The 14,378-nt window shown below is 27.8% G+C and overlaps 1 protein-coding gene across 1 annotated transcript in view; it reads left to right on the top strand.

Annotated features, from left to right (window-relative positions):
- LOC107439970 (myosin light chain kinase, smooth muscle) overlaps positions 1-14,378 on the top strand; it is a 38,117-nt gene continuing 23,739 nt past the window's right edge. The window contains exons 1-3 of the mRNA XM_016052732.3: positions 1-222; positions 5,554-5,606; positions 11,875-11,965. Coding sequence (XP_015908218.1) covers positions 5,570-5,606; positions 11,875-11,965 — 128 coding nt within the window. The 5' untranslated portion in view covers positions 1-222; positions 5,554-5,569. The remainder of the gene's footprint in view (positions 223-5,553; positions 5,607-11,874; positions 11,966-14,378) is intronic.

Genomic DNA, 14,378 nt, shown 5'->3' with positions numbered 1-14,378 from the left:
GCCAAGAAGTTCAAAAAGGGTGGCTGAGGAATTCTTAGCCAGAATCTGGCTTCTACCCCCATCAATTGGAGGCGAAAGAAGCCAAATTCTTTCATTCGTTTATTCTTGATCTGAACTTGGGGTTTTATTTTATCCTCTTCTTCCCTAACATCGTCTTTGTACTTTCTTCAGCGCTATTTTAGATAATTTCACACATATTTGGAATATCATACATTAGTGGAGGTATGTATCACAACAAACCTTTTAAAGACAGTGTTTTGATTTTTAATTCAGAATTACGTTTTTAATCTTCTTTTCTCGTATTATAATGGTTAAAATTGTGTTTTTCCTTTTTTATGCCTTTCATTTTATTTGGAATTTCTTCTTCTTTGTTCTTGTCCTTATTACTAAAGAAGGTAGTAAGAGACACCATTTTACTTACTCTCGTATTTATCTACTCATATTAGTCTTCTGAAACTAAAATTTAAATAACTCTACGGGTAATTCTTAAAAGTTGGAATTATAACGCAGTCCTTACTGCAATTAATGTTAATAATTCATAGTAAAAATTTCAAAGCAAATTTACAATAATGTCTAGTGATAGGAATCAACGTAGATAATTAAAAAAATTATTATAATTCTACGTGTATACTATTATAATTCTATATTTTCCATTTGTTGAAAAACAAATTCATTCATAAAGGCACATTTTAGATATTCATGATGTTTACTAAGCCAATGTAACACAAAGAAAATTTTTAAATAAAATAAGAGTACAACGTTTCAATAGGACGATTACTTGGTAATATCTTTGACGAATAATATTTAGCAAAAGTAATTTCTCATCCAAAAAAAAAAAAAAAANAAAAAAAAAAAAAAAAAAAAAAAAAAAAAAAAAAAATAACGTATGAAACCGTGCGTTAATTTTACTTTACTTAAATGTATTTTTCATACTAGCAAAAAGTAAGATTAAATTAAGTATTATAAACTTATTTATACACCTTTAGATATTTTTTCAAGTATTACCTTATATTTTAATTGAATATTACTTAAACAACAGAGCATTAACATAATTTTTCCCATGCATAAATTTTAAATCTATCAGCAGAGTGATTATACTGATTTATGTTTTGTATATTTGTACTGTTTGTATTCATTTCATATAACAATGCAATGGAACAAAAATAAACCTATTACAAACTAGATAAGGATTTTATAAAAAGTGTGACAAAAAATGCACAGTTTTTTTTCTTTTTTTTTTGTTAAATTTTTTTCAGTTTTTTTTTTTAAATGTTTTAAATTAATGATTGCATTCCCAGTCAAAATAATATTACTTTAACCCTTTCTAAAGCAGTGGTAATCATATTTACCTCCACTGTAACTTTGGTATGCCATTTGTTATTAACTTCAGTTCTGATGAAGTAATATTGAATAAAATTGGTGACGAAACAATATGCCTGATTTAAGGGAATGTATAAAAAGTTTTAATATATAACTCCTTTTTTAGTTTGGAGTAATTATGAAATTTATTTTACAAATAAAAATAAATGAAAGTAATTAAACTTGTTACTTTTTATAACACCTGTTGGGTAGTAGTAAACATATTAAAACAAATTAAATGTTGTTAAAATTCAAATTAATTTTATCAAAGAATTTAAATGAATTTTTCCTCTAAATTCAAAACGTATTTAAATTTACCCATACTAGAAAAAAATGGCCCATTAAAGAGTTAAACTTATTGTTAAAAGAGTAACATAACAATACGTTTTTTTAAAAAAAAAAACTACTAGTAACGATAAAAGAATAAGAGTTTTATAGCATATAGAAATGCAAGAGTAATTAAAATTTTCGCTGCTACCTGAATTTATTCTATACACTACAAGATAATTTTATTGTATATTTCTTGAGCAAGTAAATGATTTAGTTTTAATAATTTTTTATATAAAAGTACTATGAAATAAGTTTTATAAAAAAGGACTGTATATTATCCAGTGATAAATTTAGTAGATTCCACAAAGAAACAAAGGAAACCAAAGAAGAACACAGAAAGGAAAAAAAAATAGTCAAGAGGGGTTCACTTATTTGGTTTGAACCTAAACTTAAGAAAGGCAACTCTATTAACAAATTCTGTTCTGCCTTGAAAAAATTCTTTTTTTTTTGTTTTTGTTTAAAGCAGAGCAATAAATTTAAAAAAAAGGTTTTCAAAAGAAAACGAGATTGAAATGGTTGCTTTAGTAGTTTTATTTGGCACAGCATTCAAGGCTGACAGCAGATGTTCCAAAAATAATAGCCTTATTGAAACTTTATTTAATTTCACCTTCTTTCTTTTTAACTAAATATTCAACATTATACTACTTATAATTATTTTTCCAAATGTTTAAGTCTTAGTAAAAAATAGAAATAACCAATAATTAACGAAGAAGAAGAAAAAAAGTGTCCTCTTTTAAATTGTTCTATCATTTACTTTAAGAATAATTCTTGGCAAAAGAACAAAGACATTCTAAGTGTTGTAAGGATGATTTTATTTTAAGATCTAACGAGAACTTCAAACAAGTTTATTTATTAGCAAACAACCAGTGATAATTTTTTGTAAAACGCAATGATACCTTTCCATTTACACAAAACATATACTTTTTAAATTAAATCTATGGAAAATTAAGAAATTATAATAGTACAATACAGGATTGATCAAATTTAATTAAAAATTATTCTATACTATTTTAACTGCTATATATCCAAAAATAAAAACTTTTAAATAATGTCAGTTTCTCTCGGGGTTAGCAAAATGAAGTCAGATTTTGACGAAAAAAGACAGATTAAATCAGATTTTTCGTGTTTCTTTTATTCTCAAGAAAACCCAAAAACAGAGCAAAAATACTGTTTTTGTCTTGGTTTTTTCAACTAAATCTGGTTGTTTTCGGAAATTGTTAAGATTTTGTTTTTCAGAATTCTTCAGAGAAAACAATACAGCAAATATTTTCTTAAAGCATTTACACGGTAACTAAATTACAGTATTTAAACCAGTCATTTAGTAATTTTTCTGATCATATGGTAATAATTTACCGAAAATTCTGTTTTTCAGAATTATCACATATTTAATTAAAAAAATATAACTGAAAAGTAAATTTAACCGAAAAAATGGTTTTCATATTAAATTCTAATAAAAATAATTTTAAAGGGATCATGGTAAAATTATCAAATTTTACCACATTTATAAAATTTTATCATTTATTATAAAACCTTATTTTATCATTAATTTTACCAAAATCATACCCAATGGGCTTCCGTAAGAATTACTACTCTTTTTTGGTGTTCCTATGAAGCAAGAAACACGGTAAATTTTACCATCTTCTGTTTGGTATTTTTGACTAAGCATTTTCTGAAAGTGTATTTTTCGCCTTATTTCTGTAAAAATTCTGAATTTAATTTTAAAATTCGAATAAAATTTTCAAATAGTTTTTATTTTGTAGGTTAGTAAAGAATAAAATTTGCACGATTTTTCAAACACTGAAATTGAATTCCAAAACAACTTCACAATTTAAATAATTGAAAATAATCCAAGTGCATCCATAAAAAGTCATCTAATTTCACTTTAATTTTCATTAAACTTCTTAGTTTTTACAAAACTTATAAGAAATAGCCTTTCAAGACTTGTAAAAATAACGTTGGATAGGAGTATAATATCTGAGAACTTTTAAAAACATTTAAACGAGTTGATTTGACAGTACAGAAAGTAAACGAAAATTACTAACAAAAAACTTGAGACAAAATAATGAGAAAAGATCTTGTTTATGACCAAACACAGTTAACCCTGGAATTTTTTTAAGACGTTGTTTAACGATTTTTTTCCCAACAGAATACTCATTGGAGCAAATATTAAATATATTTGTCTCATGACAGTTAAAAGTATAAAACTATTTTCTATTCTAAAGTGAAAAAAAAAACATTTTAAAAAATACAATTTTTTCCGATATTTAGTTTAAAATATTCTCTTACAACTTTTTAAACAATAAATGGAAAATACACATCGGAAAATTATATACGACATAAAAATCCATCATAATATGTTGGGTATTCTATACTGGCCGAACACAAAGATCCATTATACTATGTTGGCCCAACATGAAAATCTATCATACCATGTTGGGTATTCTATGCTGGTTTAACATAAAGATCCATTGTACTATGTTGGTTCAACATAAAAATCTATCACACCATGTTGGGTATTCTATGCTGGCCGAACATAAAGATCCATTATACTACGTTGGTCCAACATGAAAATCCATCATACTATGTTGGGTATTCTATGCTGGCCGAACAGAAAGATCCATTATACTATGTTGGTCCAACATAGAAATCTATCATACCATGTTGGGTGTTCGATGCTGGCCGAACAGAAAGATCCATTATACTATGTTGGTCCAACATAAAAATCTAGCATACCATGTTGGGTATGCTATGTTGGGCCAACTTAAAAGAGCCAACTTATTCCTAAATTGGAATGTTCGGCAGTTTTGATGGAACCATCAAGATGTAAGTTGGCTCATCAATGGAAAATCATCGAGATTTTTATGGGTAATTTCCCCATTTCGGACTTTCTGCGATATACCTCTCTAATACTAATATCTTTCTACAGGATACTTTTAAAATTAACAAATATACATATTACTAATTTAAAGTAACAGAATCGTCGATTTCAGAAAAGAAAACTTCTCGAAATCAATAAAATAGTTTTATTAATTGAATATGTAATATTTTTTTATTCTAATATTATGCCGATATTCTTGCATTTTGTAGGGGTAAAACACACGAATTATTTCTTTAATTGGTTTTTGTAAATCATCCTCACATTAAAAAAAATAATAAAAAAATCGTGAAATGCGTTGCAGTAACTACCGAGAAAAAAAAAAAAAAAAAAAGACGNGCATGAATCGGACTCTTCAAAAAGGAGTTACTAAATGCGTATTTTCATTTTGAGATTCAGTTGCTGTAATAAGTAATGAAGTATTAAAAATATTGGATTTTAAAAGTTATATCGAAATCAATAGTAATAATTGCATAAAAAAATAGAACGAAAATTTCTGCAGAAACGAAAACCAAAATTTTTTACTTCCCAAAGGAGAAATCTTTCTGCAAGAACTCGGTATGCGACAATGTCGCCACGATTCTGCCACGAGGGTCAATTTTATGTGAAATGAGTAAAAAAATACTCTTTCCCATTATACGAATATCCAATTCTGTGTACTTTTTTAATGCCAAATTAAATGAATCAACTCGGTAAACTTTACAGTTAGGAAGGTTTTATGTGTCTCATTAGGGTATAAATGTACCTTCTTCACAAAACCTTTTTAACTTTTTGATCATTCGACTTGTGTTTGATCTCATTAAGTAATTGAAATTAACATGAAAAAGCCAAACTTTCGATCTCTTTCCTATCCAAACATTAAGGACCATATTCTCAAAATTCATATGGAGTTCTTACCCTTGTTATTTCAAATAAATCAAAACAAATAAAACTTATTTCTTTCATTTTTTCTAATCTGCTTAAAATAATAAATTCTTTTTTGATTTCAGGCTCCTATCAAAAATTATGTCAATTTATGTGGACGAAACAGATCCGGGTGAAGGTGAACTTTTTTTAATTACTTTATAAAAATACTTTCTTATTGATAGAAAAATAACCACTGTTCAAACAGCTCTTATTAAAGAAAATTATAAGTTTATATATATATTGTGTGTGTTAGATATTAGCAGAGCAGAATTTATGTATGTCTTCTTTAAATATTAGGTTCTTATATAAATATCGTTATTATGCAATTTATCTTAAATATTTTATTTAGAAATTAATATTTTTAAAAAGCTTTCATAAACAGCACCATAACTACATACAGAAAATATTAATGCCCTTCAATTTTCATGCACAGAATATTCCGTAATACTTTTTTAATACTTTTAAAAAATGAAACAAATTATACTTATGAGAAATTAAATAATCAAATAATTATAGATGTTGGAGAAATCAAAGGAAGGATTGAAATCATGTATTGTATTGGTTTAGTCAGACATCATTCTTCTTAGCTGAAAATGAATAATCAAAAAATAATGTAGCTATACCAAATACCTATTGCCCAGGGGTGCAGCAGTTTTCATGATTAAAATTTTCAATTTCGTAGAAAATACTTTTGAGTAGGAATTTTTTTTGAAAGTTGAATTGGTAATGTTTTTTTTTAAATACAAAAGCAAAGAAAAATTTTTTTTCTATTGTGTACACTGAAGAACTTTTTCAATTTACCAACATATATGTAATAATATTATATTAATAATAATTTAGTAGATGAAGTTGCTTTTGTTTGGCAACAATACAAGACCATATGATGTCTTAAATTTTCCTCGTAGTAACAAATCTATTATTTTCATGGATTTAATGTTTACTTAATTAGGATCTACTGCTTCGTAAAACTTCTTGGTGTTCAAATCTTTTTCCAACTTATTTTTGTTGTGAGATGTTACGGAACAATTCTTAAAAGATCTCGAAAGCATTTCATTCACAAATCTAGCTTAAGTAACCAAGAAAGCGAATTGCATTGAAAAAATGTAATTAACACCTTATGACTGCGCTAGTCAGGAAATTTGATCCGTACGCATCTAGAAAAAAAATTGAAAAATAGTTGCAATATTAAGATAAAGAATATTACATTCTGTTAAGTCTTTCACTACTAGTATATTTGAATTGCCTCAGATCTAGATCTGAAATCAGAAGATTTGATGTTTAATTCTCAAGTGAAATCTAATTTTAAAAATCTTTTGGCTTATTTCGACCAAAATGAGTGTCTAAGGTTTACCAGGACTGTACAAAGAAGACTGGGTCCACGCTAAAATGATTCTTAAAATATTAAATATAATTTTTAATTGTACTGTAGGACTGGTCTATAAATCGATGCATCGTGAAATATCGATTTAATGCATATATTGGCAAGCCGATATAATGACTTTCGTTTTAGGCGATGCATCAGAAATCTGATTTAAGCCGCCGATAGTGACTTTCATTTTCGATGCATCAGAAATCTGATTTAAGCCGTCGTCATGTAAGACAATGCTCGCGGTTTAACGATTTAACATGTGCGAATCCTTGCCTACGCTAACGCTGTCACCCAGCTGACGGAGACGATTTTGATTTCGTCTAACTGAGGAGCTGTTGATAGCGTCCAGCTACGAAGGCGATATTAGTTTCGTTATGTTGAATAACGAAAAGCGAACTGAATCAGAACTCTCGGTTCGTGCGAGGATCAGCGGTGAAATAGAACGCTATGCATAGTTTCTTTATGCGCCATTTTTGTCTTAGGAAGATTACTTGAAGATTAATTTCCGCTGGACTTTAGCTATTTTGTGATCGCTGTGCACCTTATTTTGTCGGGATTTAACGTTTCTTGTAAATTATTTTCAGTGAGACTTAGCGATCGTTTCATTGGGCATTATTTCGTCACTTTTTCTTCTTTTTGTCTGTCGGGATTTAACGATTCTTGTCAATTATTTTTAGTAGACCTACTGTTACTTGGCGATCGTTGCGCAATCGCTTGTCATCTTAAATTTTCGTTTTGAAATCTAACTATTAATGAAAAGAAAAAATGAATAAATAATTCTTCATTGTTTTTTTTAAATTATTGTTTTTCATTTTAAGCTATACAATTTAATAGGGGTATTTTGTATCCAACTTTATTATAAAAAGTTAGTTTTTTTAAAATTTATTTAATGCACGTGAGTATAATAATTTGATAGAATTTGATTATTTTTAAACAAATAAATCTTCAGTCGTTTTTAATTATAAAAAAAATTTGGCTGTTAGTTAAAACAAATATTTTTTTTTTAATTGAATAAAAAGTTAAGCTATGTTTTGACGCTTTTTAATAATTTAACAATAGTACTTAAAAGTTTTTCTTTTTTTTAATTTTTCTTAAAATTCTTTCAATACTTGTTTGTTTCATAATTTGTTCGACAGTCAGTATCATTTTTAAACAAATAAATCCTTAGTCTATTTTATTTTCAAAAAAAAAAAGAAAAAATATATAATAATTATAAATAAATAAAAAACTTTAATTTACTTTTACATTCATTAAGTATAGAATTAGAGCATTAGTTAATGCAACTTTATTAATTTAAATAAATAAATAAAACAATGTCTAACAATGCTTCAAAAGGACGATTTTTTTCAACAAATAATTAAAAATTTTTTTTACTAAAGTAAACATTTCTTTTGTTTGTTTTTTTCCTTTTGATTTTTAATGCATGTATGTAAAATATTTTGTTAGTTTTATTATTATTTTTAAACCAATAAATCTTAAGTCATTTTTAATTTTAAAAAAAATTAGCTTTTATTAAAATTAGCCAAGCTTATTTTTAAAAAAAAATAAGCTTGGGTTTGTTTTTACTTAATACATTTTGTTTCGTAATAGATTTATTCCTTTTATTTATTTTTGATAAATTTAAAGACTTCTGAAAGATAATTTTTGAACATATGCTAAATCGCGATACATCGCTATATCGCGATGTCTAACAGACGATGCATCATGCATCACGATATAAAATTTCTTACATTGCCCAGTTCTATTGTACTGTCAACTTTTTTGATTTTCGGGAAGATTATATATTAATATTTAAGTGATAGCAAACTTTACGCTTTAATATGCCTCTTTTGATTTACTAAGTTTGTTTTAAAATGATGATGACTCATATTTTAACCCTTTAAAAGTTCTTATCCATCTTTTCAAATGTCTGTAGGTATAGTTTAAGTAGAATCTATGTATGCGAAACTGTTAATGGAATATTAGAGAAGTCGTAGAGCATCATTCATATAAGTATACTTCACTCATCTTTGTTCATGGCAAATAGAGAAGGTACCCAAAATCTCACATACCAATCAAAATTAATTTCTTTTTTACTCATAGTTCTGAAATCGTATTAAAAATATTTTTTCTCTATTGCTATTCTCGTATACCATTACGGCAAGTAGTGCGATTGTTCTTGTTTTCCAGTAGCCATTCATGGTCGACTTCTGCCTCACTCATACGCCACACCCGTTTATAGGGCGGACACGAGCAGCGATGACTCAGGGAATAGAGCGTTCGCCTTCCAATCAGATGAACCAGGTTCGAATCATGGCAATGACTGGTCGATACAAATTCCGCATTCTTGCACCGACCACACTGATGACAAGAAATATCCTTAGTGGTAGGCGGATCATGGGTCTGGCTAACAGTGGGAGATTCTCGTGGTCTTCCACTCCATGTAACGCAAATGCAGGTTAGTTCCATCAAAAAGTTCTCAACGAAGGCAAATTTCTCCCAATTCTTGATCTAGGAGTTCCCTTGTCTTCTGTTGTTGTAATTGTAGTTCAATTGCGTCGCACCAGAGCTGCACAGTGGGCTATTGGCGACGGTGAGGGAAACATCTCTGAGGATGATCGGAAAACATGCCATCACAATTTCGATCCTCTGCAGAGGGGATGGCACCCCCGCTTCGGTCGCCCGACGAACTGCACGCGAAGCGAGCACTTGTCGATAGAACAGTTTTAACGAGGACCAATACCGCACACCTTGCGCAGACCCTAGGCAGACTGATCCAAGTGGTCACCCACCCGCACACTGACGCTTGACCTCGGTGATCTGCCGGGAACCGAATCCTAACGATCAGTATTGCAGTGCGGGACCCTTGTCTGCTGGTTCAAAATTACAAAGCTACGTAGGTGAACATTAGTAGTCGTAAACCCAAAAATTGTGTCGGCGGTTCAACGACGGTTATAAAATATAGGGTGGACCCATTTATACATGCGGTCATTCATCCGCAGATCGCAATTTGGACCAGAACCAGAGATAGATCCAATTCGGTACTGCCAGACGTATAATTTAATATGGCAAGATGGAATACTTTGTGACCCGATAGATTTAGCGTGTACCTGTCCCCATTTACTACACGGAGAGTCTTCGGCCGGCTGGATCACGTTCTCTCAAACGGGACCAGGCTACCCCAGCACCTTTTGTCTATTTCAAAGTAATTATTTATAAGTTATAAACACCCAAAAACTACAATTTTTAATTGACGTCACCAAGTTGCATTTATTCCGCAGCAGAATGCAGCATTGTTATAAATAAATAGTTTAAAGCTTTTCCGCAAAATAGGAAACTATAATATTTGCATTTTAAAAGGCTAAATTTAAAAGATTGAATTATAAAATTAGAATAAAAATTCTTCTGTTTCGAATAATAAGTCCTAAATTTCTTGTATAATTCTAAATTTTACAAATATTTTTTAATTACATTTAACTAGCTGAATTAGGACTATAACGAGAAATTGTTTAAAATTATTTTTTTGTACTTTTAACGTGATTTTTTCCAACTGTATTTTTTACTGTGCATTTGGCGAAGTTTCTCTATTTCGTTACAAATTTTTTTGCTGGAACTACCACTATTAATTATATATATATATATCTGCAACTAGTGCGAAATAGATAAAAGATTTTACATATATATTATTTTATAATCAAAAATACTGACTGTATAAAAGTACTCCAATTGATGTTCGAATCTCACGCAGATATCTTCCTTATAAGATGTGACAGAAATATTGTAGGAAGAAAAGAAACAACTAGTTCTAAAAATATTTTTATTAAACTTCTCTTAAATTTGTACATCAAGAAATAATTACTAAATCCTTTTTTTTATTTTTTTATTTATAACTCTCGTTGCAGAGTAGGACAAATTGCGTTTTTTTTCCCCTAAAGTTTCATCAGTTACAAACTAATACCTATTCAACTGAATATCAGTTACAAGAACCTAAAAAATATTTTTTTTATCAGATATATATCAATATTAAGGTATATCCTTATAAATTTTAAAACTACCATTGTTTTTATTGAACATAATTTATTAAATTTTATTCGTTCAAAACGCAGATTTAAGAATGATTTTAGTTTTAGAATAAAACGGTTGTTATTGTAAATTGAATAAAAAAAATTCTCAAAAAAGTCAATTGTCAAAAAAATTATGTATTTAACACGCATTTATTATCGTTACAAAATTATTATTATAACGTTCAGATAAAAAAAAAATCGATAAATCTAAAAATTCATACAGATCGTAACTACCACAAACTCATATTAATTAAGACTGAATAATGAACTAAATTTTACTAAACAGAACAACGTTACTTGCTTTCTGATATATTAATCAGATCTTAAAGTCCACAAAATATTTTGACGATTTTAGAATTTTTTAAGACATTGATGATCCACTATACAATTTTAACTTATTTATTAATTTTTTAATAAGGTAGTAAAAAAAAAAGAAATTCATTATTTAACACAAGAAACACATATGGTTCGCAATTTTGCCAAATATTTATAAAAAAGTTTATGTGAAAGCTAAAAATGAATAAAAAGGTTTAAAAATCATTATATAAGTTTTACAAGAAGTATTTCTGAATTTTCTTCTATTCATTTGTAAGTTTAACAAATAATTTATTAATTAATACATCATATGAACGATTTTATAGATCACTAAATAATGTAATCACATAGTGTAAAGAACTCATTGTCATTGTTGTATCAATGGCAATGTCAACTGCGGTATCATCATTGTATCAGTTTTAAAAACTAATTCAGATGATGCTGCCATCTAGATCCGGAAGATGGATTTTTATAAGATTTTAAAATTAGTTTTCATCCGCAATTTCTCAAAAATAAGTTTTTGGTGAAATTTCTTAAAAAGGTGCTTCGTCTTAATTCTACAAAATAGAATGCATCAATTTTCTTCTTTACCATAGGTATTTTTTAAATAGAATAATTTAGAATTATTTTGAATAATTCATATAAGAAAGTATGTTTTAAGTATTTCTGAATTTTAGATCCAGAGCCTGATTTTGAAGCCAGAACAATTATTGTAAAAAAAGGTAAAGATGTAAAGACAGAATATACATTAAATCAAGAGCTAGGAAGGTAAGCTTCTGTTTTTTAAAAAGCTTACTTGTTTGACCTAATGAACGTATTCTATAAACACTAAACCAAAACTCCTTCTCTAAATTAAGCATAAAAATTATTGTAAATTTAAAAACATTGATGAATTAACATGACAATTTTGAATTGAAACATGTTTGAGTGACTAAAAAAGAAGTATCTTCTAGTCGCCCTCTACTCCAATTAACATGGTTTTGATGTTCTGCCTTTCTTCGTAATGATTTGTAATATTTTAATATTACCGTTAAAATTCTCTGTAATATTCCAAAGTCATCTTTCTTCGTAAGCAATTTTAATTTATTGTAAATAGAGACAAAGTTTTTCAAATGTAACAATTTCTTTAAGTACGTCAACTTAAATAATAGAATCATTTAAAACATATCTGAAATGTTATTGCTCATGAAATCAGGAATCTGGCAGATTTCTTTTTTAGATTGCTGATAGTGATTGCTTGACATTTAAAAATTTTTATTTTTAAACTTTTTGAATCGTTTCAAAAAAATAATTATAATTATTTTTTTATGCATAGGATTATCTTCATAATTAACGAACTTTCTAATTATGTACAAAAAAATATTCAATCTAAAATTATGCGAAAAGAAAGTCCCCAGAATAACAAGAATTATTTTTGATCTAATGATCGAATTTTCATGTACTTAGTTTTAATGTTTTGAGGGCATAACCTTAAATAAGCTTAATTATAACCTTAATTAAAGTCACGAAATTAGGAACACACTTTCAGTGAATAAACTTACCTTTTTCCGGCGGAATTCTTCAAAATTCGGGCCGCAATCTGAAAAATAGTGTCCCAATTGTATAAGCAGTTGAAAATTAGGAAACCTCAGTTTCTGTTTTTATGCTATATCTCGAGAACGTTTTAAGCAAAACTTTTTATAAGCAATTCATTTATCCAAAGATAATTCCATGTAAAAAATAACAATTTTTAATATTTATTTTTTAATAATTTATTTAAAAAGAAATTTTGAATCGTAAGGTAAACACTTTTTTTTTACATAATTTTAAAGTATGTAATTTTAAATTACAAAATACAAAATTTGAACTAAATCGGATGAATCAATCCTGAATTTATAATTTTAAACAGTTTAAATTTGATTTCTGGAAAACTATTCGACCGATAAAAAGACATAATTTTAAAATTTTGATTTATGGGACACTATTCGACCAATTTTATGCAGTGTCATTTGAAATTGCTTACCTCAAAATGCAGTTAAAATTTATGCCTTACAATTCAAAAAATTTTCGAGTATTAATAAATTAATTCATAAAAATTATTTTAAATAACTATTAAAAATTATTTTTCGTATAATAATTTTCTAGCTGTGTGTGAAATGTTTCAATCTCGATGTAAAGAGTTCTTGAGGTAAAGAGAAAGAAACAAAAAGTGAAATTATCATTAAAGGGTTTACTTATTGGGACCATATTTTTCAAATTGTGGCCATCCCCTATATTTTGAAGTACAATGATCGGTTGAAAAAAGAAAGTATGTTTCAGAGAAAGTATACCTTCTTGTCTCTGATTTCATAACTTAAAATATCGTATGCAATAATTAAAACCCTTACTTAAGATTATTAAGATTGCAACCCTTATAAGGATTACTATTAAATCTTACTGCATAAAAATCAATCAAAGGTTATTCATAATTCAGTATTAGTAGACGTAATACTTTTATCGAGTATTGCAGGTTGTAATAGAATTTCTTCTCGGGGAAAATAGCGCTTTGAAATTACCATGCCTGTTTTAATAACATAACTTTATTAAGAAAAAACACATAAAGAACTAAACTACATAAAACATAAAAATAAACATTTACTAATTACGTGATTTTGTGCTGCCATCTACATTTCATTTTGAGAACTACTTCAAACAGAAACATAGGTGAGGGAACTTAAAAATGGCTAAAACTATTCTGACCAGCTAATTTCCAGATTGAGTAGTTTCAAAAAATATTTGTACATATGCTTATTCAGGGGAAGATTGTTTTTGTGTTCGCTTTATATATTAGCAGTTTTAGAATCTATGCCTACTTAAACAGTAAAGATAGCATCTTAATAAGTAATATAAAAAATAATAATCAATTCCTACTTAAGTCAACAAAGAAAAAGTTTATTTCAGTAACTTTTTATTAAATAATAATTCTCCTATATAAAAATAAAATTAATTAATTAAATTTATTCAATGAATTAATATTTGAAAAAACAGTATTGATATCAAGTGTCTTCTGTGGGGGGGCGGAGTTATCGACCATGCCAACCTTCATCTATCAAAAGGTACCTCGGGATAGAATCAAGTTAGCATGCTTTATATACTAGTGAATGATGTTAAACTTTTGTAGTGGTAGTTACACCACAGTACTCCCCCACCAGAATTTTATCAG

This window comes from Parasteatoda tepidariorum, chromosome X1 (assembly GCF_043381705.1).
Source record: "Parasteatoda tepidariorum isolate YZ-2023 chromosome X1, CAS_Ptep_4.0, whole genome shotgun sequence".
Classification (NCBI taxonomy): Eukaryota; Metazoa; Arthropoda; class Arachnida; order Araneae; family Theridiidae; genus Parasteatoda; species Parasteatoda tepidariorum.
The sequence above is the reverse complement of the archived record's forward strand: the minus strand, read 5'-3'. Positions and strand labels throughout refer to the sequence as shown.